We start from the raw sequence: 25242 nt of genomic DNA on the forward strand, positions 1-25242 counted from the left end.
GCTGCCAGGAATCTCTGATTCTGGGTGCTGCATTTCATTTTTCTTAATAAGTGTGGAGGCACTGGGAAGGAGAGGGAAAGAATTGTGAGTCCAGAGCTGGTAGCTCCTTTTTTAGAGCTACTTTCTATGATTTTAGACAACTAAGCATGGTAATGGAGAATTGCTGGATATGTTTTCTACTGTATCTCCATAATTGATCATAAATTATATTGAATAGAATTAATGTTACAGATTTGGGGTTTTCTGGTATTTTATCAGATTGATTTTTTCTTCAAGAGAAAGACAATTTGTGGAATGTGCTGCCCCCATGTGGTAGTAAATGTCTTGGTCCCTTTTAGGCAACATTTAGTCTGATACTGCACATTCTAAATAGCTTTTTCTTCAATTGCTTGGCCTGTGAAGTTAAAAAAAAAAAAAGCAGTTCTTGACAATGCACCAGGAGAAGCCTTTCTCTTGGTGGCTTTTGAACTTTGCTTTCCACTCTTGAAAAGAATTAGTAAGTGTAAATCCGTATTTGTAAACAGAAAATAAATAAGTGAACTTAGTTTGAAATAAATCTGGTTTTATATTAATCTCTTTATTTATGGTATGTCTTAGTGACTTCATCATTTAATACTGATTAAAAGAGAGATTATTTTTGAGAATTTGAGAGTTTTCTGTGCAGACTAAATGCAAACATAGTGAGTTTTAAGTTTAAAAAAAAAAAATATAAGAATTCTTGTACTATTTCTAGTAATACAGTCTGCTTGCAATTTAGGAAAGAAATTGGACAGAAAATATTAGTGTAAGCACAGATACTTCTTAGAGCAATACTATTTTTCTCTCCCTAATAGGAATGTAAAAAATTTCATGGGGAGTTTGTTGGACGAGCCTGTGGTCATCATGGCCCTTATGTTCCAGATGTCCTCTTCTGGTCTGTCATCCTATTCTTTTCCACAGTAACGCTGTCATCCACACTGAAGCAGTTCAAAACTAGCCGATACTTCCCAACAAAGGTGTGTGCCATTATTTTAATTCAAAGGTTGTCATTAGTTATGTGTAAGTATGAATTCCATCTGCATTGCAAATTCAGTAAACTGCTGAAGTGGACACTGCATCTTTTCTCTATTAGAAGCTTGCATCAGAATAAACATTGTTTTAGCTGTAAGCACAAAATGTCTTAAAACAGTGAAGAAAAATCTTAAATAATACATGAATGTTTTAGTTAAATCAGTAATTTCTCTTAATAATTGTAGGTACGATCTGTTGTCAGCGATTTTGCTGTCTTTCTCACTATTCTGTCTATGGTTTTAATTGACTATGCCATTGGGATTCCATCGCCAAAACTTCAGGTTCCAAATGCTTTTAAGGTAAGTTGTTGATACATTGCACTGCCTTAGTATTTTACAAAATAATCTCTATAGTGGGTTTATTAGTTTTTTATTATCCTCAGGGAGTAGTGATACTATTCTAAAATTTTTGTGTTCTCAAAGTATTATGCAACCTCTTAGATGTACGAATCATTTAAGTGAACCTCTTCATGTTTTTTTCAGGCCCCTTCATGCTTTCTGATGTAATCTCTGCAAAGATTAATAAGGCTCAAATCACCCAAATCCTAGACTGCTGTAACGTTCTGGGGCTCCTTCCAAATTCCGGGTTCACTGTATCAAATGCAACCAAGCCTGTAACATTCCAGATGGTTTCATTATGTGTAATTTCTTGTTGGGTATCATAGGAAGTTTAGCATTTTGTAGGGCTCTTATATAGGTAGTAATGTTTTGTATGTAGTCTTGTGAAGCTGAAATGTAAATAATCCTTAAAGTTCTGACTGGTCATGCATGACTGTTTTTATAGCCCACCAGAGATGATCGTGGCTGGTTTATTACTCCTTTGGGGCCTAATCCTTGGTGGACAGTGATAGCTGCTGTAATTCCAGCCCTGCTTTGTACTATCCTTATCTTTATGGACCAGCAGATCACAGCTGTCATTATCAATAGAAAAGAACACAAACTAAAGGTATTCAGTCAAAATTTATGTTTTCACTGTTGTTTTCTTCAGATTATGTAACCTGAGATCATCTACTTGAGAATGCTAGTTTGTTAAATGTTATACAGCGCCCCTTTAAATTGTTATGCTTTTTCTTTTTTGGTCTCTGTAGTACCTGTGTCCTGTGTCAGTGATTTATTGCCTTACAGAAGTCTTTATGAATGTAATCTCAATACGGATTCTCAATTAAGAAAGTGCTATCATCCGTGCTTTATTTTTACCCATTCACTTAAGGAAAAATATCTTCACGTTAATGATTTCCTTAAGTACCATCTTGATTGTCTTTTCAGGTATCGACAGTGTTGTTCTACTGGACTGGATTTTGAAAAACTACTCAGAGCTTATTTTGTAATACAAGACTTTTTTCATCTCTTCATCTTTCTCTGTGATTCTGCTCATTTTTTTTTTTTTTAATGCTTTTTGTATCTTAAAGAAGGGAGAAGAATAAAACTGAGCCTTAGAAGCACAATGGGTTCTTAAAACAACATAGGACAACTTCCTGCTCTGTTCTCTAACACTTTAGTTGCCTACAGATGGAGAGAGAAAAAGGGACATCACCCCTCTGAAAAACTGTTGGGCAAAATCTAGCAGCAGGTTTCTGTACATGTATATGCAGAAAGCTTAGGCTTTTTTTTGACATACTTTTAATAAGCAGCAATCCAATCCCAAGTTGCTTTAGCAAATGCATTTGCAACCTTCACTTTGCATTGCCTCTTCTTGGATGATTGTGACATTTGATATGTTCTTTTTTTGCCCTCTTTGTCAGCCTGGCTCTTCATGTCAATCCATAGCATTGCATGTGGTTAACTTGACAGATGCAGGAATTTGCTGCCAAGCTTTGGAATGTGTTTTTTCAGCACTGGCATCTGGGAGTCAGATGGTCCTCCTGGCTGCCCCCTTGTCTTGCTGCGTTTTAGTTTTGCTGGGGTCTGGTGTAGCATCACCTGTTGCTATGCTTCCTTTTCTTCCCATATGTCAGGTTCCTCAGATCATGTATGAATGTGAGGAAATGCTCTCGGATTCTGTATGCATTAGCAGATACATTCCTCATAAATGTGTCAGAAGGTAAAAAAAGGTGTCTCTGTTAGGATTTAGAATTAAACTCTTTCTTTGAGTGCATTGTGCATGTAACTAATATCTGTGTTTGACACATCTCTGAGTTTATCAAGATGTGTCTTGGAGTTAAGACTCATAAGCGCTTTTGGGGAGTGAGGGAAGGTTGCTGGAGTTGGTTCTCTTAATTTTCTTTACTTTTCCCCCTTTTTAAATAATGTAAGCAAATAAGATGGCATTTTCATTTCGATATATGGCTTACATTTTCATAAACCCAGACGCTTCCCATTTTAGAAGTAAAAGTTGCCTTCAGAAAGAAATGATTTGTTTGCTTCCAACTCATTTTCCCCTCTTTTTTTATACTTCCCATAGCAAATTCTGGATAGTGTACATTTCAGCTTTTGGCAGTCTCTGTAGCAAACCTTTCCAAGTTTAGTTTAGTTACTTTTTTTATGTCAAAAGGCATTTGCATGGGTTTACAGGCAAGATTATGGTTCAACATATTCACATTGTTTGCATGAACATCACTGTTTCATCAGACTGTGACACTGGATTTGTTGCCATATTGCAAAATTTTGTGGAGATAGCTAATTCCCTGATTTTTTAAAGGAAAATAGCTTGAGCTCCTGCTTGCATCTGTGAGGTGGTCCTGGATACTTACTAAAATTTAAATGAAATATCCTGCTCAGTTGTGGTAACAGTTATCTATAGAACCAAGCTTGGTGCATTCATTATTTCTCCTTTTCAAATGCAAGTTGTAATTGCAGGTTTTTAAATGTATTGAAGACTTGACCAAAGAATTTTATGCTCTACTATAAAAGCAAAACACTATCCACCTGTTGGTAAATTCATGTAGTATTCGACTACTACAGAGCTGATCCAAACCAAAAGGTTTTGTACTTACTTTCCATATGGATGTTCATGATATTACTTTCGAGTAAGGAAATCAGTAAAACAGTACCTGATTTTATATTTTAATTTAATGTATAGTTTTATTTCTCTTAATTTCTCGCTATCTGCTCTTAGATACAATGGAAGTACATTAGTGAAAATGTATTACTATCATGTGCTTACCATCTTTAAAAACTTTAAAAGGATGACTGTGGTATCATGGCCCTTTATAGCATAAAATGATTTTGCAAATGTTAACTTAAGAATTTTTGTGTAGGTAGCAATAAAATACATACTTTCCTGCCTCCTGTATAAGAATGGATTGAGGGTCTATTAAGGTTAGTGCAGTGGAAAATGTGCAGTGCATCTGGATGTTCTGCTTACTGTTATCCACAAAAGAGATTTAGTTAAGACAGAAAATTTATGCATTTTCCAGTGTTTTGCTAGTATCTATTTTATAAGCAGGAGAAGAGCTATTTGGTGCCCACTGTAAAGTGGATTTATGATATGTATGCTTAACTGGAAAGAATCTAATAATATCAAGCACTTCTTGTGAACTAGTGTGAATTCTCCTTGGATAACCAGTTTACCATCACTACTGACCCAACCTGGATAACGCAGAGAAGAAACCAATTTTTTTTCTACAAGTCACAAATTTTTTATTTGTCTCTAGCTGTTCATTAGGAATGCCTGCCAGGAGTGTTCTCCTTAATTCAGATGTCATTTTATGTCTTCTTGCTGTCATTTTTTTTTTTTTACAGAAAGGATGTGGATACCATCTTGACCTACTCATGGTGGCAGTCATGCTTGGCGTGTGCTCTATTATGGGATTGCCATGGTTTGTTGCAGCCACTGTCCTCTCTATTTCCCATGTGAATAGCTTAAAACTGGAATCAGAGTGCTCCGCTCCAGGGGAGCAGCCGAAATTTCTTGGAATCCGGGAGCAAAGAGTCACAGGGCTCATGATTTTTGTCCTTATGGGCTCATCTGTCTTTTTGACAAGTATCCTGAAGGTAATTTGGGGAAGTAAGGAATAGTTAAAGAATACTGCACTGAACATTTCATTGTTGTCACTGTACTATTTAATGACTGCTCTTTTCAGGCACATTACTAACTAGCATAATGTTTGTTACACAATGGTAGTCTAAAGTGGAATTCTAATTTAGCATAATAACGTACCTAGGGACTTCTAGCATTTTTTAAACAAAAACCTTGCAATGAAAATCTGACCTGACTGAAGTCCAAGGGAATTCTGCCACTGACCTGTAGTAGATGAAGATTCACACTTAGTCTATATTTTGGGCCCATGGCAAATTATCATGAAACAGTCTTGTTATACCAATTCTAAATTTATTTAGAAAATTTAAAAATATTTTGTGATTTCTGGGTAATTTAAAAATGTTTTCACAGTTGGAAGAGAAGTTCTGTGGTTTGTTTCTTGGAAATGAACATGGAGATTATCTCATACTTCCTGTGTACTCAACAGAACTCACTCAAATGGGTGTCTGGTTATATGCATATATAATACCATGTATACACTTCATACTGTTTAAAGAATTATCTGGCCTCTGTGTAATCAGTAAGAGTTTTGCCACTGGATTCAGTAAAACCAGAATTTAGACTTGCATATTGTCACAGTGAAGGCAGTAAGCCCTTAGAACTTGTACTTCCCAGTAGTATTTTATTAAGTATATCATAAAATTCTCACTTTGAAAACACACAGAACATGCATTTTGTGTATTTAGTATGTAAAACAAATATTTATCTATGGAAATACTCCTTTACCTAAACACTATATGCTGAGAACCTGAACATTTAAAATAGTCTCTTACAAAATCATTCCATAAAAGTTATTCACCCATTTTAAATGCTTACAGCACAAAATATTTATTTTAGCAGTAAGAAGTATTTAGTGTCTCTTGAATATTTTTCAGAGGTTTATAGCTTTAGTCTTCAGATCGTCTCCTGAGCAGTCTTTTAAGTAAAGAATTTAAGTATATATCTAACACTTTCATGTTTTTGTGTAGATCTGTTAATTTTATTAATAGTGAATAAAGTATATTGTAATGACTAGCCATGAGAGGAAAATAAAGCTATGGAGCCAGATTCTTCTTATGCTTTATACTCTGAGAAACATTATTAATTTGTAATTGAGTGACTCTGAATTTACAACTTGTCTGATTAATGCAGGCATATGGCTCTTTGTATTTCAACTGTTTCAGATGTCTTTCATGAAGCATTTAAAATTGTTAAGTAGTATTTAATATGCTCTTCCCTTTCTCTGCTTGTTTGTGCAGTTTATTCCTATGCCAGTACTTTATGGAGTATTTCTTTACATGGGTGCTTCATCTCTAAAGGGAATTCAGGTAAAATGGATTTATGATGAGCGTGTTATTGATGATGCTTTCTATAAAAAATATAGCTGTTCTTCTACATTATTGTGTTATCTTTTGTGTATAATCTTAAGAGTACTGCCAACCTTAAATTTTTGAAAGTGACTGACTTGAAAATGGATTCTCTCTAAATAGAGTATTCTCTTTAGGTAATGTACTCCATTTTTTTTTTAATTTTATTTTTTAGGTGCTGATTTTTCTGTTCTCTCTTTTTACCAAGGAAATTTTGTCTGGTCCTAAAAACCGAGTAATAACTATCAGGAGCTCTTCCCTCTCTCCTACCTCCCGATTCACCTGCTTGCCTGCTGCCTTTTTAGCTTCCAAGTTAGGGCCTTTGCAGGGCTACACGTGATCTTGAACTTTGCCTTTATGAGACTTTTGGCTAACTTGCCCTAAAACTAACATAAGTGAAATTTTGAAGACCTTTCCTATGCAAATAAATGCCTCAGGCAGGGAAGGGGAACTGTTGCAAGCCACAGTTCTTCAGGGATGAAGGGCAAGTCTAGTGGAAGGGCAGCATTCCTGTGGTGCCTTAAGTAGGACTACGTGGCAGAAGCCAGCCATTCCAGCATTCAGGTTGGGGCTGGGAGTGAGATCCTGTGTACCATTTCTCCTGTCTGACTGCAGCATTAAATGGCACATTGTCAAATCCTTCAGCCCACCTGACACAAACACATTTTCAAGTGTGCCTTTGTTTGTTACTGAAAGTTGAGGCATCGATACACCTTCCAAGACAATTGAGAAAGAACAATTACATGGTGAAAACACAAGTTATGCTATGCAAAAGGTTGTGAAATTCAAAAAGCAAAGGAAATTTCAGGTTGTTTCTTTCATTATATTTAAATTTTCAGTTGCAGGTTAAAAGCGTGTAGCTTTTATTTTTACCTCTATATTTATAGGCAAAGCTGGGAACACTTCTTTTTTTGACTGGTGGTCTCTATTCAGAGACTCTTCTTTTATATCTTTGCCTAGCTCTTCTCATTTGAGTTGATATTCTCAGAAGTGTAGTTTGGCTTTTACTGCAGTTTAAATAATTTCAATTTATTATGGTTAGCTGTTTCTCAGAACAGGGGTATGAGAAAGTACACTACTGAGGAGTGCTTTTAAAGCATACTAAAATCTGGCTGTCTTTACTTGGAAAAGTGATAGCATCCTCCTCTCTTTCTCCCTCCCCAAGCTGGGACAAGGAATTGAGATTTGATAAGACGGCTTTTGTGAGAGGATGTGCTTTTTGCTGTTTCTGTGAAAAAGAAATCTGCTCAAATCTGGCCAAATTATAAACCTTAAAAAAAAATGCAGTTCGCACATGCTCAGTAAAAATTTCTGAAACTTGACACTCCTGAAGGCTGTGTGAATATTGCATGGCTCATTCATGCGGGGAGCAATGGTGTATCACCATCATCACTGTGCCTTGGCAGCTGACACAAAAGTCTTGGGTCAGTATGGAGCTAAATAGGTCTGAAAAATAGGAACCTCTTACATTCCTAACAGCACAGCAGTCAGCTTTCTGGCATTCTTTTTTTTTCTTTTCTGTTTCTGGTTTTGTGAATAAAGTAGAACATGGAAAAGAAAAAAATCAAAAGTGTCTGGTGAAGTAAAAGAAAAAAAGGTCGTTCCTTCACAGGAAATAAAAGACTGAAGAGATCCCTTTGTGGTCAGCTTTTTAGGTGCTAAAGGACGCAGAGCTCGGTTGTTGAGAAACAAAAATGTAGAATGTATTAGAAAGGTAGTGTGATAGTGCATATGCCCAACAGGATCCAGAGATCCCGCCAGCTTCCATTCAGTTTGACTAACCAAGTAATTAAATAATATGCTTCTCATTCTTACTGTGGTGGCTCAGTGAGAGAGAAGATTCCTTTGCCACTGTTGGACTAGTATAGATTAATGGCTCATGATTGTAACTGAGAGTCTCTTTTGTGCTCCCGAACTTCTGTAGTTTTGCCTTTAGAATCACAAGCAAGATTCTTTGGATATTCAGCATCTCTTAGGCAGTGTGTGAATGCCAACATAGATGATACTACAGCTCATTTTGATCCATACTTTTAAAATTTTCTCTTTCAGCTTTTTGACAGAATAAAGTTATTCTGGATGCCTGCAAAACATCAGCCAGATTTCATTTATCTGAGGCACGTTCCTCTTAGAAAGGTCCATCTCTTCACTATAATTCAGCTGAGTTGTCTTGTGCTTCTCTGGATTATAAAGGTTTCAAGAGCTGCCATTGTCTTTCCTATGATGGTATGAAATTTTTTATTTCCTCTAAAAATCCCTTTTCACTTGTGAATAATTATTATTGAAGAAAAAAATTAATTGCGGGCAGATAATTACAATATTGCTTTGATTCAATGTTCAAGGACAATTCATAATTTATTAAGTAAGGAAAAATTTGACATGCAACCTCTGTTTTGAATCTGTGTGGATAGCCCAACTATATATTCTCTTAGGGAAAATTCTTCTCTTAAAGAAAAGTATTAAAATTTATTTTATATATTTTATTTAAGGATAGTACTCAATCCTGTTACAGAAAGAACATTCACTCATTAAGGAAGACTGTTGATTGCACTTTTCATTGAGGGGCTTTACAGTTCTGTGTCTTGCTAGAAATAAGTGTTCTACTGCTTAAGTGATTTCTAATTATTTCACTAATAGAAAATAGAAGATATCTACTGACCTCAATGATTGTTAAATGCTTTGAGCCATATTTCATTTGAACAAAGGAATACCGGCTGTTGGCTTATTCAAATTAAAGGATAAAACTGGAGCTGCAAACTGGGCACTTTTGAAAGTATTCCTCTACAAGTGTATTTGTCTGTTTTACTTGCTTAATTTCCTAATTCTTTGAATTGATATCTTTGCAGGTCCTAGCTTTGGTATTTGTCCGAAAACTCATGGATTTCTTTTTTACCAAGCGGGAGCTCAGTTGGTTAGATGATTTGATGCCTGAGAGCAAGAAAAAGAAACTGGAAGATGCGGAGAAAGAGGTGGGTCACAGTTTCAAGTTTTTTTGGTGTGTAGCATTTTATAAATTTCTCCTTCAGATATTTATAGAAAGTTCTGTAAGTACGGCACATTCCATGCAACAGGCAGACTTGTTAACAGTGTCTTAAGTATAATATTTTCTTATTTTGCATAAGTGCTTTTAAGGTTACAAATCTGATAAGCTTCGTTTGGGATGTAGATTCTTAAGCTGCCATACTGTCATATAACGTATTATCCACAGTGCTCCTGGGGTTGCTTCCGAGACCCACTCAGATGATGTGCAGAGATGAACCTATGTCTGTAGGAAAGCCCTCAGATGCCTGGGGCACTTTGATGCTGCACTGGGACTAGTCTTGTTCTCACTAGAGATGCTGAAGAGACAACTGCAGAATTTAAGGGGTGTGGCATGTCCCAGCTGCCTCTGAGCCATACACAGGTCACACAGCATCACCTTGTGCCCTTTTTTTCTCAGCAATGTCATAACGCTGTGCAGTATCCCAGTTACACTCGAGGCCCGTGTTATCCTTCTGCTGCTGCAGAAACAATTTACTTTTACTGTGTAATGAGAAGGTCAGTGACACTGCTAACCCTCTTAACCAAATCCTCAGACTGACTTACAGCCTTTGGCATTACCACTCAGTTGGCTGTTTCAGATCTGGATTCCTCATCTTCTTTCAAAGAACATGCTTTTATAATTTCTTACTTGATACAGGACAGACTCTTACATATTTCCACTCAAAATGTTCCTGTATTTTGACAGTGAAACACTAATCTTTCTGATTGTAGCTTTCTAAACAATTTTGCATCTATTTTACAGCATTTTTATCTAGCTGCTGCTTCATTACTTGTTTGTTTGAATATCATATAAAACTGTAGAGGTATAAAGTAACTTTATGTGTGAGGGACAGAGGACAAAGGCCTCTGTCCCTCCCCCTGGTATCAGCCACCTGATTAGTGTCAACTGCTAGGAAACCTCAGTACTGGGCCAAAATAAGTGAGGGACAAGTCTCAATGGTGAAACACTTAACTGCAGGAGCAATATGTAGAATATATTGGTGCCAAGTTATTTTAAATGGGATTCATGTGTCCTGCATCAGCACTTTTGAATAGCAGCATAGTGTGAGGCTGTGGCAGCACTGGGAGGTGAATATGCAGGTAATGCCTTGTAGTCTTGGCAGTCAGTGGTCATTTCTAGGCTTTGGGGAAAGATGTGCATATGACCTCTAAGATGCTCTGAAAGCCTCTGCAAAAGCCCAGGACCCTTGAGGAATAAATTTTGGTGGTACAAGGCTACTGCAAAGATTAGACAATGTGAATGGATAAATCAGGAATTTATTCTTAGGAATGCCCTGAGATGTTGAGGCCAGTGAAATGTGTGTGTTAAGGATTCCCATTAGTAGGTCTATTTGAAGAAACAGGACATGGGCTAATAATTTGAACGTGTTACTATGAAAACTAGATTTCTCTGCCTTTAGGATTCTTCTGTGACATTTGACAACTCACTGCCTCATCTGTAACCTGGAGAACTATGACTTTGATTTCCTTGACACATTCAACATACTGTCATGGAGTATGTTTTGGGGAAAAGATTTTACCGAGGTGGAAAACATCATGATGATTATTTACTATTTAGTATGTGCCTTTAAAACTACCAGGATGAAATTAAAATATGAGTCATTGTTTTCTCCCTTGAATCAAAGCAGACGAAGAGAGTTGTTTCATCACAGTATCTGTTGTCATCGCAATTCATAGTAGAAGTAGAAGTAACCAAGGTAGCTCTTTTCATGTGGGTCTGATTATTGTAAAGAATTCCGTGTTATCCTTATGTTTTGGTTATATGTCACTTTCTTTCCCAGGCTTGATTGCATGGTATCAGAAAACAAAACTGGGAAAATCTACTGGTGTTACTTTATTTCATTCACTGTCTATTTTGAGAGGTTATTTTTACATATTTTGGCATTTCTAAATATTTGGAGCTATTATTAAAACTGTTCAACTGTCAAAAACTTCTGAAGCTGTGAAGCCTGGAAATGACAAAATTAACTAGTAATAAAAAACTTCTGACATGTAGCCTAAGGAATTAATTGGAGAGTTGCTATCACACAGCTTTTAAAAATAGAAGTATTCTACCCACAAGAATATTCAGAAGTATAGTTGACAGGATCTGAAACTTACTTGATTGGATCCTGATTTCATCACTTAAGTTGTTTTTATATTTTTAGGCCATGTTTTTCCAGGGCTTTGCACATTTACAGTGGATATGATACATGCCTTCTCCTCACAGACCTCCTCTGGAAGCCACTTTAATGTTAACCAGTTAAGTCTTTCTGAGATAAGAATGAACAAAGAACTTGTCCCATTTGGAGAAAAAAAATATTGTGACTTTTATAATAGTTGTAATAGTGAAGCACAGAAGAAAGAAATGTTTGAGTAGAGAGGACTGAAATTCTACTGGTTTTGAAAATTGTACTGGCTCTTCCAGCTAATACCAGCAATCAGTGTGGGGGGGTTTGGTGACCTGCCAGAAAATGGTAAGCTCTCTTTTTGGGAGAATCAAGTCATGCTTTCAGACAGGCACGAGCAAAAACTGTTACAAAGCCATCTAACAAAAGGAAGAAAGCTGTGGAGGTCTCTGGGTGTCTGTTGCACTCATACACACACACCGTAACAATTTAGAGCAGGATTTGATGGTTACAGTCGTGCAAAGGCATGTTAACCTCCTAGCTGTGGAGCCTTGAGTTGATATCTGAAGGACAGAAACTTGTTTTTCTTTGTTTATGCAGGCAGGACATGGTGCTTGAGGGGTGTTCTTTTGTTCTTCCATCCTGCTAAGGCAGATTTTCCAAATTTGTAATTATTAAAAAAAAAAAAGAATTTTGGTAGATATATCTCCTTGTTCTCTTCAAGTGCAAACTAATTTTGGGTATCTTGTTTCACTACCTTTCACTGAAATAAAACTTTATCAATATTAAAACTGTGTGTTCAAACTTAAATCAACTTCCCTAATTTTTGCATGTAAACATCAACATATATATCTTGTTATTAATTTAAAATTCATTATTTAAAATTCACCATACAATTGCTCACTCAGTGTTACTATTTTTCCTCTTTCTTTATTGTTACAAAAGAGTGCTCTATTTGGCATTATAAAATAATATGAAGATGCATCTTTTAAAATAGAAAATTTAAAATGTCAAATATTTAAATTAAAAGAGTTGGAAAGTACCTTACTTTAAGAATTTCGAATAAATACTTAATATTAAAGAAAACGGAAAGAGGATTAAAGTACATAAATTTCACTTTTTACAACATCATACCCTGTCTCATGTCTAAATTCCTTTGTTCTAGGAAGAGCAAAGTATGTTAGCAATGGAAGAGGAAGGGACTGTTCAGTTACCACTAGAAGGACATTACAGGTAAAATATACCTTTCCTCTTTTAGGTGAGTTGCAATTAAACAAATAAAATCAACATGCCACAATGTTTATTCTTAATGCTTACTCAATGTCAGGAGGATGTTTGTCTGGTACAGACAGGTGAACTGAACTATATACTGCAGCATTTAACAAACTCAGCCCTTTTCTAGTCTTTCCACATGATCTCACAGTCCCTAGGAAAAGGACATACTAATTGAAATTTTCCATAGGGCAGGACTGCAGGATCAGGCTGTTCACAGTGAACTTTGGCTTCTGACACACAGAGTATAAAAGAAAGATGCAGAGTGTGTCAAACCGTTCAACCTGGTGCTAGCAGGGAGCTAGGACAGGTTTTGAACACACAGCAGAAAAACTAGGTTCTTACAGTATTACATTTTAAAACATTCTAATTAAGACACTATCTGTATAAGATAATGAAGAAATAAGAGCTGTCCAGGGTAGATAAGACATAATGCAGAGTTTACTCAGCTTAAAAAGCATGAAAATCTATGTTATAGATGGTAATAATACATGTGACCAACCTATAAGGAATTAATATAATTTACATTTTTGAGAAAGAAATTATTAATAAAGATTTGAAATATCTGGTGACACATCAATGAACTTTGAATTCATAGGAACACTGTCTCACAGTGGGCTCCTCTTTTATATTTTAACACAAAATTACCCTAATGTCTCCTAATGTAAATCAGTGTCTTGTGTCTGAAAAATCCCAGTTTATTCCTTTTGATTCATCATGCTACTAATGGTCTGGTTTTTTTCTTCTTCTGTCCATACGTTTTTGTTCTAATTTATATTAGTAGTATGTAGCTTAATTTATCTTGTGGTGTGATCTATATTGATCTATAGTGTGTTTATATTGGTAGAGCTACCTGGATAATATCTGACTCTCTGTACTGTAAGGTTTACAGTCTTATAGCTAAAAAGAAGAATCAAGACATTGGTTGTTAAAAATGATTCCCCAAAACACGACAGCACATTTACTGAGGGCTTAATGAATGTCACGCTCTATGTAAACCATGAAGTCAGGAATAATGTACCCTTACTTAACACATTTAAGATTTTTTATTCTTCAGTGTATAAATACTTACTTGGAGCAGACCAGGTAAAGCAGAGGGCATAATGGCTGGAAAGTGCTGCTGAAAGCTACTGATCAGTTTAATTGGGGCATTTTTATTAAATCTCTTAAATATTTTATTTTTATCAGGGCTTTTGATTGCTTTCAAAATTGTTTTAAGAGTGGGTGGAGTTTCAGATCATAAGTACTTCGAAAACTGTTAGAAGCTCTCGGGATTCATATTTAGTCCAACTATGCTGCTGGCATGCTGTGAGATCTTGGGCAATATTTAATTTACACTTCATTTTTCTCTTGTCCATTAGTTGGGAGTGACACTATGTTTTATTGATGTTACTGTGATTAATTGCCATTGGAGGAGAAAAATACTAAAAAAGTGCTGAGATGTTCTAAGAAAATATATAAGTAATTGTTCAGGACTTTTGAAGTTTAACAAAATTCTTTAACTTACATTGCGCTTAATTATTGTCATCACTATCAATTTTCAAGAACTTTTTATAGAGTTAATAAGTAGCAAAGATTGCTGATTACTGATTGTTTTATTGTGTATTTACTTTTGTTCTTGTCTAGAGATGACCCATCTGTGATAAACATTTCTGATGAAATGGCAAAAACTGCTGTGTGGAAGACATTGTTGATATCATCAGAGAATGCAAAAGATAAGGAGTCAAGCTTTCCTTCTAAAAGGTCTTAATTTTTTTACTTTATATATTATACTTGCATTATACTTTATATATTGGTGTCAAACCAATATTAGAATATTTTGCTAGGGATTAGAAAGATTTCTGGCATCTTGCAGTTTTATTTCTTATGTCCAGTCATAATATTCTGAGCTCAAAATGCAAATTCCCTATTTACTAAAAAAATAAATTACAGATATTTGCATGGTACTTAGTTATGCTCCAGTGGAAAATGAAGTTGAGCATGTTTGATGCTTGTGTAATGAACCACCGGCCTCCACCTGGATATTGCACAACAGCTGTTGTGTCTGTTCTGCTTGCTTTTGTTCTTTCCTCTTGACAAAGAAGTGATCATCACCACCCTGGAAATAGCTGTATGAAGAACCCATTATTACTCTGAATGCAATCTAATAATATTCGGAGTGAAAATAATTTTAAGATTGCATCACTTCATTTTTCTGCCTACTTCACTTGTACTCAAAACAGTTAAATAATTTTAAAGTTTAGTCCAGCCAAATGTAAAATGAAGCCACAGTGTTTTATCTTTGCTGCAGAGTTACTACAGGAATGAGAAAATATTAAATTCAAGCACAGTGTGATTTTTAAGAGTTTTTCCTCTGACTCCATAAATTTAAAATTTAACTATTTTCTATTTAATTGTTTCGTATCACACTTCTGTCATAAGCTCCCCTTCCTAATCACTCTAGAAGCTGATTTCCCAAAGGTAAGACCCTGTCCCCAACCTTTTCCTTCTTTGTGTCTTCCAGTTCAGAATGGTGTCACCTAGGAACCCAAATGACTTGACTTTGTGTAGTTTTTGGGGAGACAGAATGAAATTTCAAATGGGAATGTAAAATGTCTTCATTAAAAGCCCCAAATATTAAAACTTGAAATTTAATATATATTAAAAATAGTAACTTTAGATGTAGTGTATTTAAATGTTAAATTGAATTTATTCCTAGATAATCTTTTTTAAAATACAAAATTATATTCTGCCCATTTCTAAATGTACTTTTCAAAAGAAGCTCCATGTTTGAAACAGCTAGTGATTGTTTTATGGTGAAAAAATGCAGTAAGAAAAAAATTTGTAGCGATACACATTTTTTAATTTTGTCGCCCCAAAATGGCATTTCAGCGTTGTTTATTTCCCTAAACAGCATAAACAAGACTGAACAGTTGATGACCAGAGAAGCTTCATTTCAGAAACCCATGGAATGGCCCACTAATGTGATCATTTTGATGATATTTCACTGACAGTAAAAATAACAGTATAGTTCTGATTTGCCTTCTACCCTACACATGTCACAGTGAAATCAGTGTGGTGCATGGAAGAAGGATGTACTGGAGGATTTTCTTACCTTAAGTGCCTCTGCTGTCCAGGCTATAATAGCCTGGAGAAAGTAAAGAACCTGATGGGGTACATTCACACCCCCTGGGTATGTAGGAGTTGCAATTTTTCTGGTGGATATTGCTTTCTTTGATGGTAGGATAGATTATGTAAACATGTACTGGTTTTACCTGAAACTTTCAAAAACTCTCTGAGCATCCAAATAGACTGTGGCTACAGACAACACTGGTAAGAGATGATATGGCCTTTCCACTGCAGCACAATAGAAACTAATTCTCTAATGAGCTCGTTTTCAATTTGTTCTTGTGTCTTTGCTCATGAAATCAAAGACTCAGGAGAAAAGATTTTTATGATTTTAGGTATGAGTGTGCTCTTGTAAAGGAACAGCCTTAAAAACTTCTGAAATCCTGCATTTTCATGTGCTCTACCTTGTCTCAGATTCGCACACAGGAGTAGATTCAAAGAACTTTAAATCTGGAAGTCTTGCTTTCTGATAAGGAAAAAACCATAGACAACTTTAACCTTAAATCATATTAGCAATAGAACTACAGAAACATTATAAACCATAATGTATGTATCATTACATGAATATATAATTAAATTATAGGTAATTACTGAGAAGAAAGAAAGCTTGCAATGGTAGCAGTTGTAAAGATGATTTTTGCAAACGATCAAGATCAGCAGTATTAGATTACACAATTCCCTCAGTGAAGGGTATCTTACAATAGGGGGGAGAAAAATCATGTTTTGAAAAAAATTTTCCTGATGCCTTTCAAAGTTCAATGACGAAGTGTTTAGTACTCCTTTTCCTGCTATCAGGTCTGCTTTCTTATACTAATATCCCAAAATATTTTTAAATGGGGATAATTAAATTATGATATTGTACTATGATTTCATGTAATGCCTTTTATGCACGGCATAGTCCAATTAACAACATAGGGTGATTTCTGGAATACTTAAAATCTAGAAGTTCTTGTAGTAATTAAATGCGGAGTTGACTTGGCCAATTATAAATTATGATCATCTACAAAGAGAGATTTTAGGCAGGAAGGATTTATACAAATTACTTCCCAGCCTGATACATGGATAATTTCTATCATAAGATCTGCCCCTAGCATAGTGTGTCTGACAGTTTTTACATCCCAGGCTCCTAACAGTTTTTTAGTGTCTAAAGAGGGGACTTACATGAGATTCAGTCAACTCTTGCCTAACAATAGAGACACATGAACTTGACAACTTTCCAACCTTAATTTTTCACTATTAAAATTCCTAGGGACCTAAAAGTCTGCCTTTGAGCCTGTCTTTGTAGAATTGAACACCAAGGCACCTTTCTGAAACACAGCCCTCTCTGATACATGTAATTAAATATTCCACTGTCTTTGGTTATAATATTAAGCCCTTCAGATAGCAGTTTCAAAGGATATGCAGAAGATCTGACCATGTATAGAAGGCAGACTTAGTTGGTCTTTTAAAGTACTTGAGAAAGAGACATCTGACACTTTGTAGATGGTATGAGTTCCCTTTTCTTCTTGAAGATATGCAAATCCTACATCTTCTCAAACCTTCCTGCTGAGGCATGTTAGACTGCTCCCTTGGTAGGAAGGAAGAGAGCTCTAACTCCCTTTCAGATCCACCAGTTACATATTTTACTGGTAAAAGACTGGTCTTGTCCCTTTTTTTTTTTTCCAAATTTCTCAAGGCATTAAAGCCCACTCTGCAGGAGATGCTCAGAGATGTGAATCCTAAATAGAAAGAAGACTTTCCTGGTATCACAGAGGCACCTAAAACGTGGAAATATTATACACTGTAAGGCACACACCTCAGTGTTTGCTTTTATTAAGCACAGGTAACTCCCTGCCTGCTGTACTGCTGCACCTTAAATTCACCCACCCCTGGAATTTGTTTGCATACCCTTTGTGTGCAGAAAGTGTAACATACCCAATTCTATCACTGCTCTACAGAAGGTGACAGATTTGGCAGTTGAAGTGGCAGAAGTTGGTATTCTTTAGCTATTTCCATTAACACCTCTGGAAGCTGCCATAGGCATAGAAGTAAGCTTTGGCTGAACTGATTGTATCCTTAAAGCAATTTTTATGTGAAGAAAAATGTCAGATGATTGTAAAAATGTGCATGAATTGCCTTAAAAATTTGAGAATTGATCTTGCTTTCTTTAAGCCTTGTGTAACTCAGCCTATTTCTCATTCATTCTAGTTAAGGAATTATTCCCATGAAACCTGGTAGGTTATGTGCTTGCTACAGGTTTGTTCTCAAAAGCATCTGGGGTTTTTTTTAGATACCCTGCCACTCTTTGTTGAAGGCTTGGTTTGCCTGTGTTGTGGAAGCCCCTTTGCATTTTCATAGTGTGACTGAGGCTCATTGCAAGAACATGACTTTTTATTTATTTACACTGTTGTAAATTAGAACCCTCTTCACCAAAAAAACTCAAACCCAAAACATTTGCTTTGTACATATATTGCTTTCTGTAGGCAAATCAACAGTGTTTTAACAAGGGGGAAAAAAAAAGCTGAATCCAAATTTGAACTCTGGTTTAGAGTTCTGAGCGATATGGCTTTTGTGTGATCTTTCAGGCTTTTTTTTTTTTTAAAGTTATTTCTTTATAATGTATACATGAAGAAGTATGTATTAAACTCCAGATGGGGAATACTGTCTTGCCTCACTCTCCCCAGCCTTCTTCTGCTCTCCCCAGTCAAGACCGAAAGCCATATATTAGTTGGAAATTGGCTTGCACTGCTCTAGTTCAGAAACATTCCTTCTAAATGTACATTGAGCAACAGAATACATTTTAAAGACAAGAAATACTTATTGTGACCTCTTGTTTGTGCCATTTAAGAATGTGCTGGTATTGTCTGAGAACTGTACCATTACCATTATTTAGTAAATTAACAGTTGTATTTGCCAAAAAAGAAAAAAAAAAGTGGCTATCTTTGCTTGCATGCTGGCTGACTTGTCTCTGTACATCTTAATTTCTCTACCTACCTTGTCACTAAAATGCTGGCTGATGTCTTCTGCACCATTTAGCACAGAAATTTTCACTTGCTTTCCCAGTTTGTGCCATGCAGCATGAAAAATAAAATATCTGTGTAATGTTGGTTTTCGGTTAGATCATTAATATACATAAGATAGTGCTACTATAACTCTTTCCCCCCTCCCCTTCTTTTCCTAGTGCTGAAATCAGAAAAGAGAAGAAAGCTGACTCAGGGAAAGGTGTTGACCGGGAGACTTGTCTATGACTTGTTCTTCAAGTAATTTTTTTACAAACGAATGACAGGAGTGCCACAACCACTAAATAGAAATGATTTACCTTGTAACTTTTGTCTTTCATCTCAAACTAGCACAGGTAATGTAGTGCAATATTTGTCTCATTTCACCTTGTCTACCTTGTCTAGTATCTGTGTAAATGTCTGCAGTAGCCAATGCAAAAAATCTTTGTGTTCATTGCTGATATTGGCCATTTATCAGTATTCGTATCAGAACTGTAACAAGCAAATTTTCTTTTAAATCCAACTTCCCTGTTAATAGGTTTGTACTGTATTTTGCTACTTTTTCTGTGTGAGAATACTTAATAATCTTCATTCAGGATGAACTTGAAAACCCTAGTTACAATTTTTTTAAAACATCACCTAACTCTAGTAAATAATTTCAGGAGACCCAAACTGACGAGCAAACATTAAGAAGTTTATAAAATAACAACTGATCTGACCTTATGAACAAACTAACAAGGACACTACTTTCCTCCTTAAACTGTCCTTTTGAAAAGAAGTCATGGATTACTCTTGCAATGAGGATTGCAGGGTTCAGATTCTGTATTTGGGAAGTATTCCTTGATTTAATACAGTGTATTTAATATTAAAATTTGTATGTAACTGGAACATAGTCCTATATATATATATATATATATATATAAAAATATACATTGAAACATTTTCTCACCTTAGTCGAAAACCACCCTTTGATGTGAAACATGGGTACAGTATTTCTTAAAATGCAATCTGTGATGACAGTATCTTGTATTGTATGAATGTTGCCGTGGTAGGCCAAACAAATGCATTTTATCATTAATGAATCCATTATTTTATAATAGGAAAAATTTTGTACAAACTATACCCCACATGCAGTTATATCACCTGCCCAATAATCTTCCTCTTTATTGCCTAAAATTCAACCACATAAAGGGCATATTTATACTGTCTTCTAACAACTGTAAACCTCTTAGTTTCAGAAACTGTGTATAATACTTAAATGGGTATCCTGCTGTTGTTTTGTTACAGCTCTTCATTATTCCATCAAGTACGTATTGATTAAAAGATAAAAACAACATTGCAAAGTAAAATGCGGCTTTAAAGCTATTACAAAGACATTTTTCGTAATGGAATTTGTTACTGCCTGATCCTTTAAGCTGTTCTTTTGTGTAAAAGACTGCAAGATTAGGTATTGAATGAATAGAGATGTGGAGCTAAAGTTTTACTGTGTTATTTGGAATTCACTGATTTTTAAATTTTTTAAGGTAAATTTTTAAATTATTAAAATGAAGGCTAAATCTCATTATTATGCTATTACTTTGAATTCTAAAAATAAGAATTTTATTATTGCAATCTTTGTAATAATTCATCCACAGGGCTCTAACATTCACCAGCTTTCCAAAATACTAATCTTTCTATACACCTCATCTGAGCAATTTTTCCCATCCACATTTAAAGTATTCTAATGTTTTTGTGTATGTGAGGGTGTATGTTTTACTATTTTAGCCATAAATAATTGCATTTTGCTGCAAACTTAATAGGGTCACTGTTCTAAATTTACCTTAACATTATTAAAGCCCGTTAAAAGCCATTTTTATGAAGAAAAAAAAATATCTAGTGGACACAAAGAAGGATTTACATTTAATTCAGTGTTTGTATTTGTAAATTTAGGAAAAAATGCTGATGCATTAAGGTTAAATGCTTTGTTTTGTGTACTTGATGATAAATTGTAAGATTCCAGTTGTTTTAAGGTTAGTATAGGAGCTCAATACTGGTTTGTCCTGAAAGCAGCCTGATGGTGTTTTAACATGTTGCTGACTTTGTTACAGATAATGTGTACAATCAAAATGTATTAGCTTCACTTGACCAACTCTTAGAATATTAAGAAGTCAGTGTATTCAATGGCATTCTGTATTTCTGTTCAGTATTTCAGAGAGGTTTTATTTTAAAACACTCTGGTTTTGCGTGAATTTAAATGCTATTCCAATGTTAATCTTAACATTCTGACATTACACACAATATAAAGCAGATGTAGTGCTATATTTACTTCTAATTTCATATTCCTGGTCAAAATTACTCAATTTCTTGGATGTAATTTATTACAAAAGCTTATGTGTACATGTGAATAGACTATTGTGTTTTTCACAATTAAGATATGTTATGTGATAATAAATATTTATCCTAACTAATTTTCAATTTTATTTTTACACTGCAAGACCCAAAACAGGTTTGCAATATCATATGGTATTCGAAATGTCTACCTGACATTTTGCTTCACAAATTAATGAATGCTAGAGCCCAGTATTGCTCCATTTCACTGAAACAGGCAACACTGCCAGTGTTGGCTCACTGGGTGTATTTGATGGTGACTTGCTCTGACTCTAACAGTAAGTGTGACATCGGGGATAGCACACAGCTGCCCTGTTGGAGGAAAAGAATGGGAATTTACTAGTCATGAGTTGGTCCCCCTTGCTCCTGAGAGAGATGATGCAGACCACGAAGGAGTGGTTAGTTCTTTTTAGAATTTAATAGGTAAGGTCATACAACTGAAAATTCCTCAGTGCTTCCACTCTTCTCAGGACACTAAACTTCTGATACTGAAAAACTTTTAGGCCTTAAAGCCCAGTATTATTTACAGTATTGATTACATTTTACTTAAATCCCTTTGAGTGTATTACAATAAACTTAAGTATCCCTTTCACATAGGAAAAAAAGTACAGAGCAAGAAGGAGATTGGTAGCTGCCTAACTAACTAGCATGTGGCACTTTTTTAGGCACAAGTGATTTCTGGCTTTGTACCATAATGGAATGAGCTGACTTTGTTTTGCGGCCTCAGTTTTAGGTATTTATCCGTGCTCATGCATTTCAAGCAAGTTCTCAGTTCCCTGAGGCAGCTCTATTATCCTAGTGCTTGCATAATTTTTGGAGCTGAGGGAGTTCTACCAGAGTGAAAAATTAGACACTGAATTGATGTTTATTAGGACACTTATTATAGCAATAAAACCTTTTTTTGTTTGTTTTAAAAGTTGTATCATTCTCTATCAGCAGGATATAAGTTGCTTTCCAGACAAAGAAATTTAAGATAATTAGCATTGTATTTTGTTATGGCTTGTAGATAAGACAGTTAAAAGAGGACTATGTAATAAGAGTACAGAAGAGCTTCCCAGTGAGTTTCTAGCATCATTAAGGTACGTCAGATGCAAAGAATTGCATCTTTACTTAGTGAAAGACTTACCCAGACCATATAATTTCTAGTTTTTTTTTTTAAAAATCCTTTTCTGATTACACTAATACTTGCAGTTATTTAATGAGAGCCTAGTTAAAGTAGTTTTTTGGATTACAGAAATACGTTTTTTGTCTTTATGACACTGTGAGTGATAATATTAAAATAAATCCCAACTATTACCCTTGTGTACACAAGCCATCTTTAAGTTCATAATGATAATCTTTTTTTATAACCTGTGTATTGCTGTGATCTACCTTATACCTGATTTATGTTTCTTTCCCTTGAGTCAAAAGAATGAGAGATGTGATATATCCTCTTGGAGACAACTGACAGCCTGTACTCCTACAGAACTTTAATAGTGGTGCCAGTCTATATTAGAACCACTCCTGCCTTGAACCCAAGATGGTATTTGTAAAACCCAGCTAGCTCCAATGTGTTTCAAAAAAAACACCAACACCTTATTTTGTGGGTCGAGTGATTGGTGGTTTTTTGTGAAAAAAAAACCAAAAAACCCTTATTTTGTACCTCAGCCTCCTTTCTCTTTTATCATTTAAGGATAAGCTGCACGAAGTGTCTTAACATTCTCCCCCACGCTTTAGCTGTCTGCATGAGTACTTTTACGTTCACACCTAATGCCACTAATAACCCACAATACAGATATAATCACATGCTGGCATGTAATATCAAGAAGTTAAGTGTTAGATAATCATGTCACACTCCATTACATGTTACCATTACACAAAAGCAGAAGCTTCACTGTAAGTCTTCCTTAAAATTAATGGGGATTTTTGTAAAAACTCTATGAAGTTTTTTTTCTAAAGCAACATTTTCAATTATATGGACTACACCTTCTTTAATGACTTAATGTCTTTATTATTTTAAAGCAGAACAGTTTTTAGTACAAGTGGGTTGCATCTTTTCTAGCTATGTGAAATTGAGAAAAGTAATCTTATCCTCAGATGGAGAAGCCTACCGGGAATGCTGAAGATAACGCAGACATTTACTGGTAGGCTGTAAGGAAAAGCAGGTTTGCCAAAGAGCATGTTCACAGAAGAGTGATGGTCCAGCCCTTGCTTTAAGTGACTACTATTTTTCATTGTAATGTTTTATGTTTGAGTGTAAGGAACAGATCCTATTCATCAGTAAATAAGAAACTTCTACATTTAAAAAAACCAATGGTGGTCTTCTAGATTTCCCAGGGAAGATTCTACTAGAGCAGATTCCCACAGTAGCAGCCTTTTTTACTATAAAAATAAGAAAAAATCACAATTCTATATAATAATAGCAAACAGAGAAATGCAGTGACATTGGTTTGAGTAGGTATCATTCAAAATGTTTGATGAAAGCTGGATACATGCTTTCCTTGCAAGACTTCTACAATTGGAATCCAAGAGATTGCAGAGAAGACAGTAATTTAAGGAACAGCAGTAAAAACAGCCTTTCATTCTGCACAGAAAATATTAACATCACAGTATTCCTGATGATGATTCTAAAATAATAATTATCAAGCCTTACAGAATTCCTTCAAAATTTTTTGTCAGTGTTTTCACAGAAAGGATCCCAGGGTACATTTCATTTTTGATGGAAACAACTTATATTCTGCAACTGATTTCCATGTTGGTTCCTCTGTGGCATTTTTATCATTCATTATCATAATACACAAACTGCATGGCTTCTCATTTAGACTGAAATGCCAAAAACTAATAAAAAATTCAAGGAAGTACCATGCTTCCTAGAAGTCTGCAACATCACTCTGGTGATGTTAAGACCTGATTAACCACAATCAGTAAAAATGCAGTAGTTGCTTGGCAACAGAAATCATAAAGATTTGCATTTCATTGTGTACACTGGTATCCCAAGAGCTAACTTTTATCTCATCTTGATTTATACTGGCTCAGAGTACATGATCTAGAGTTTTTTTCTGGAGAAGTACCATCACTAACAAGCAAAATGCTGGTTCTAGGGCAGCAAGAAACACTGCTTTATGAAGTGGCTCATGTGGGTATAAATATGCTTATGTGCTTGACCGGAGATGGCATGGTCTTTGTCAGTATACCACTGTGTGAAAGAGAAATACAGAGAGTGTTAGTTGTAGCTACATCTAAATGATATAAATCAAACATGATAGACATAATAACGTGTGCAGCCATTTCAAATTATCCCAGCATGAGGCCTTCAACATGGAGGCAAAGACATGAAGGGGTAGGAAGCTGCTATGACACTTTTGTCCTGGCTTTGTGTGGGATATACTATGTATTTATGCCGAAGGCATAAAAGAACACGTGGCTCGTCCACATGGAGAGTAGATGCAGCTGTTCTGTTAAGAGGGGTGTCTCACCTCTTCCCCTTCTGCCCTGCAAGTTTGGCTGAAGGACAATCATGCACTGGTCCACTCGGCTTCTTTCTATACTTCATCCTTTTTAGCACTGCTCCCCAGTGGTTGGGAGAATGTAGGAAAGGAAGAGCTTACACCTTAGTCTGAGATCTTCCATGGACAGTATAAGAAGGGGAAAATAACTGCTTGTCTTACAAGATCAGTGAACCCCAAACATGATTGACAGGTTATTATGGACTTAGCTGAAGCTAACATTTCCTTCTATCTGTAAGGTAATATTCATTGCACTTGGGTATATGCAAAGATTTGGATTGGCTGTTTGTCTGAGAACACAAAAAGTTTAACAAAATGAAAGACTAGGTAAACAGGGTCAAATATGAAAAAGAGTTGCTTAAGAGTTTTTCTTATGCAGAAAATACATAGGTGCTCTATGTACAGATTTCAGTTACTGAACGTGAAATGCAAGTACGTGAACTTTCATTTAAGATGGCAGTGAATTTATACCTAACCACAGGGAGCTCATGCTATTATTCTCATAATACAA

At 35.4% G+C, this 25242-nt stretch overlaps 2 protein-coding genes across 11 annotated transcripts in view; one reads left to right on the forward strand and one right to left on the reverse strand.

The window, feature by feature from the left end:
* The window catches only part of SLC4A10 (solute carrier family 4 member 10), a 150986-nt gene extending 129660 nt beyond the window's left edge, over positions 1-21326 (forward strand). For 4 of the 9 annotated variants that reach the window (XM_027734183.2, XM_027734181.2, XM_027734184.2 and 1 more), the window contains 10 exons: positions 834-995; positions 1236-1349; positions 1834-1995; positions 4731-4982; positions 6267-6335; positions 8424-8597; positions 9218-9340; positions 12687-12754; positions 14420-14536; positions 19062-21326. In XM_027734183.2, coding sequence (XP_027589984.1) covers positions 834-995; positions 1236-1349; positions 1834-1995; positions 4731-4982; positions 6267-6335; positions 8424-8597; positions 9218-9340; positions 12687-12754; positions 14420-14536; positions 19062-19128 — 1308 coding nt within the window. In that variant the 3' untranslated portion in view covers positions 19129-21326. Of the gene's footprint in view, positions 1-833; positions 996-1235; positions 1350-1833; positions 1996-4730; positions 4983-6266; positions 6336-8423; positions 8598-9217; positions 9341-12686; positions 12755-14419; positions 14544-15214; positions 15254-18088; positions 18115-19061 lie in introns of those variants that run through there. The other 5 variants (XM_027734187.2, XM_027734189.2, XR_003543203.2 and 2 more) reach the window with 4 other exon arrangements.
* Positions 1-25242, reverse strand: part of DPP4 (dipeptidyl peptidase 4) — a 79880-nt gene that overhangs the window by 15851 nt on the left and 38787 nt on the right. The window contains exon 26 of one of the 2 annotated variants that reach the window (XM_027734190.2): positions 23027-24421. The exons of the other annotated variant lie outside the window; for it this stretch is intronic. Within the exon in view, the coding sequence (XP_027589991.2) occupies positions 24323-24421 (99 nt within the window). The 3' untranslated portion in view covers positions 23027-24322. Of the gene's footprint in view, positions 1-23026; positions 24422-25242 lie in introns of those variants that run through there. 2 annotated transcript variants of the gene reach the window in all.

Source organism: Pipra filicauda, unplaced genomic scaffold (genome assembly GCF_003945595.2).
Source record: "Pipra filicauda isolate LSUMZ 115617 unplaced genomic scaffold, ASM394559v2 scaffold253_size2546935_pilon, whole genome shotgun sequence".
Taxonomy (NCBI): domain Eukaryota; kingdom Metazoa; phylum Chordata; class Aves; order Passeriformes; family Pipridae; genus Pipra; species Pipra filicauda.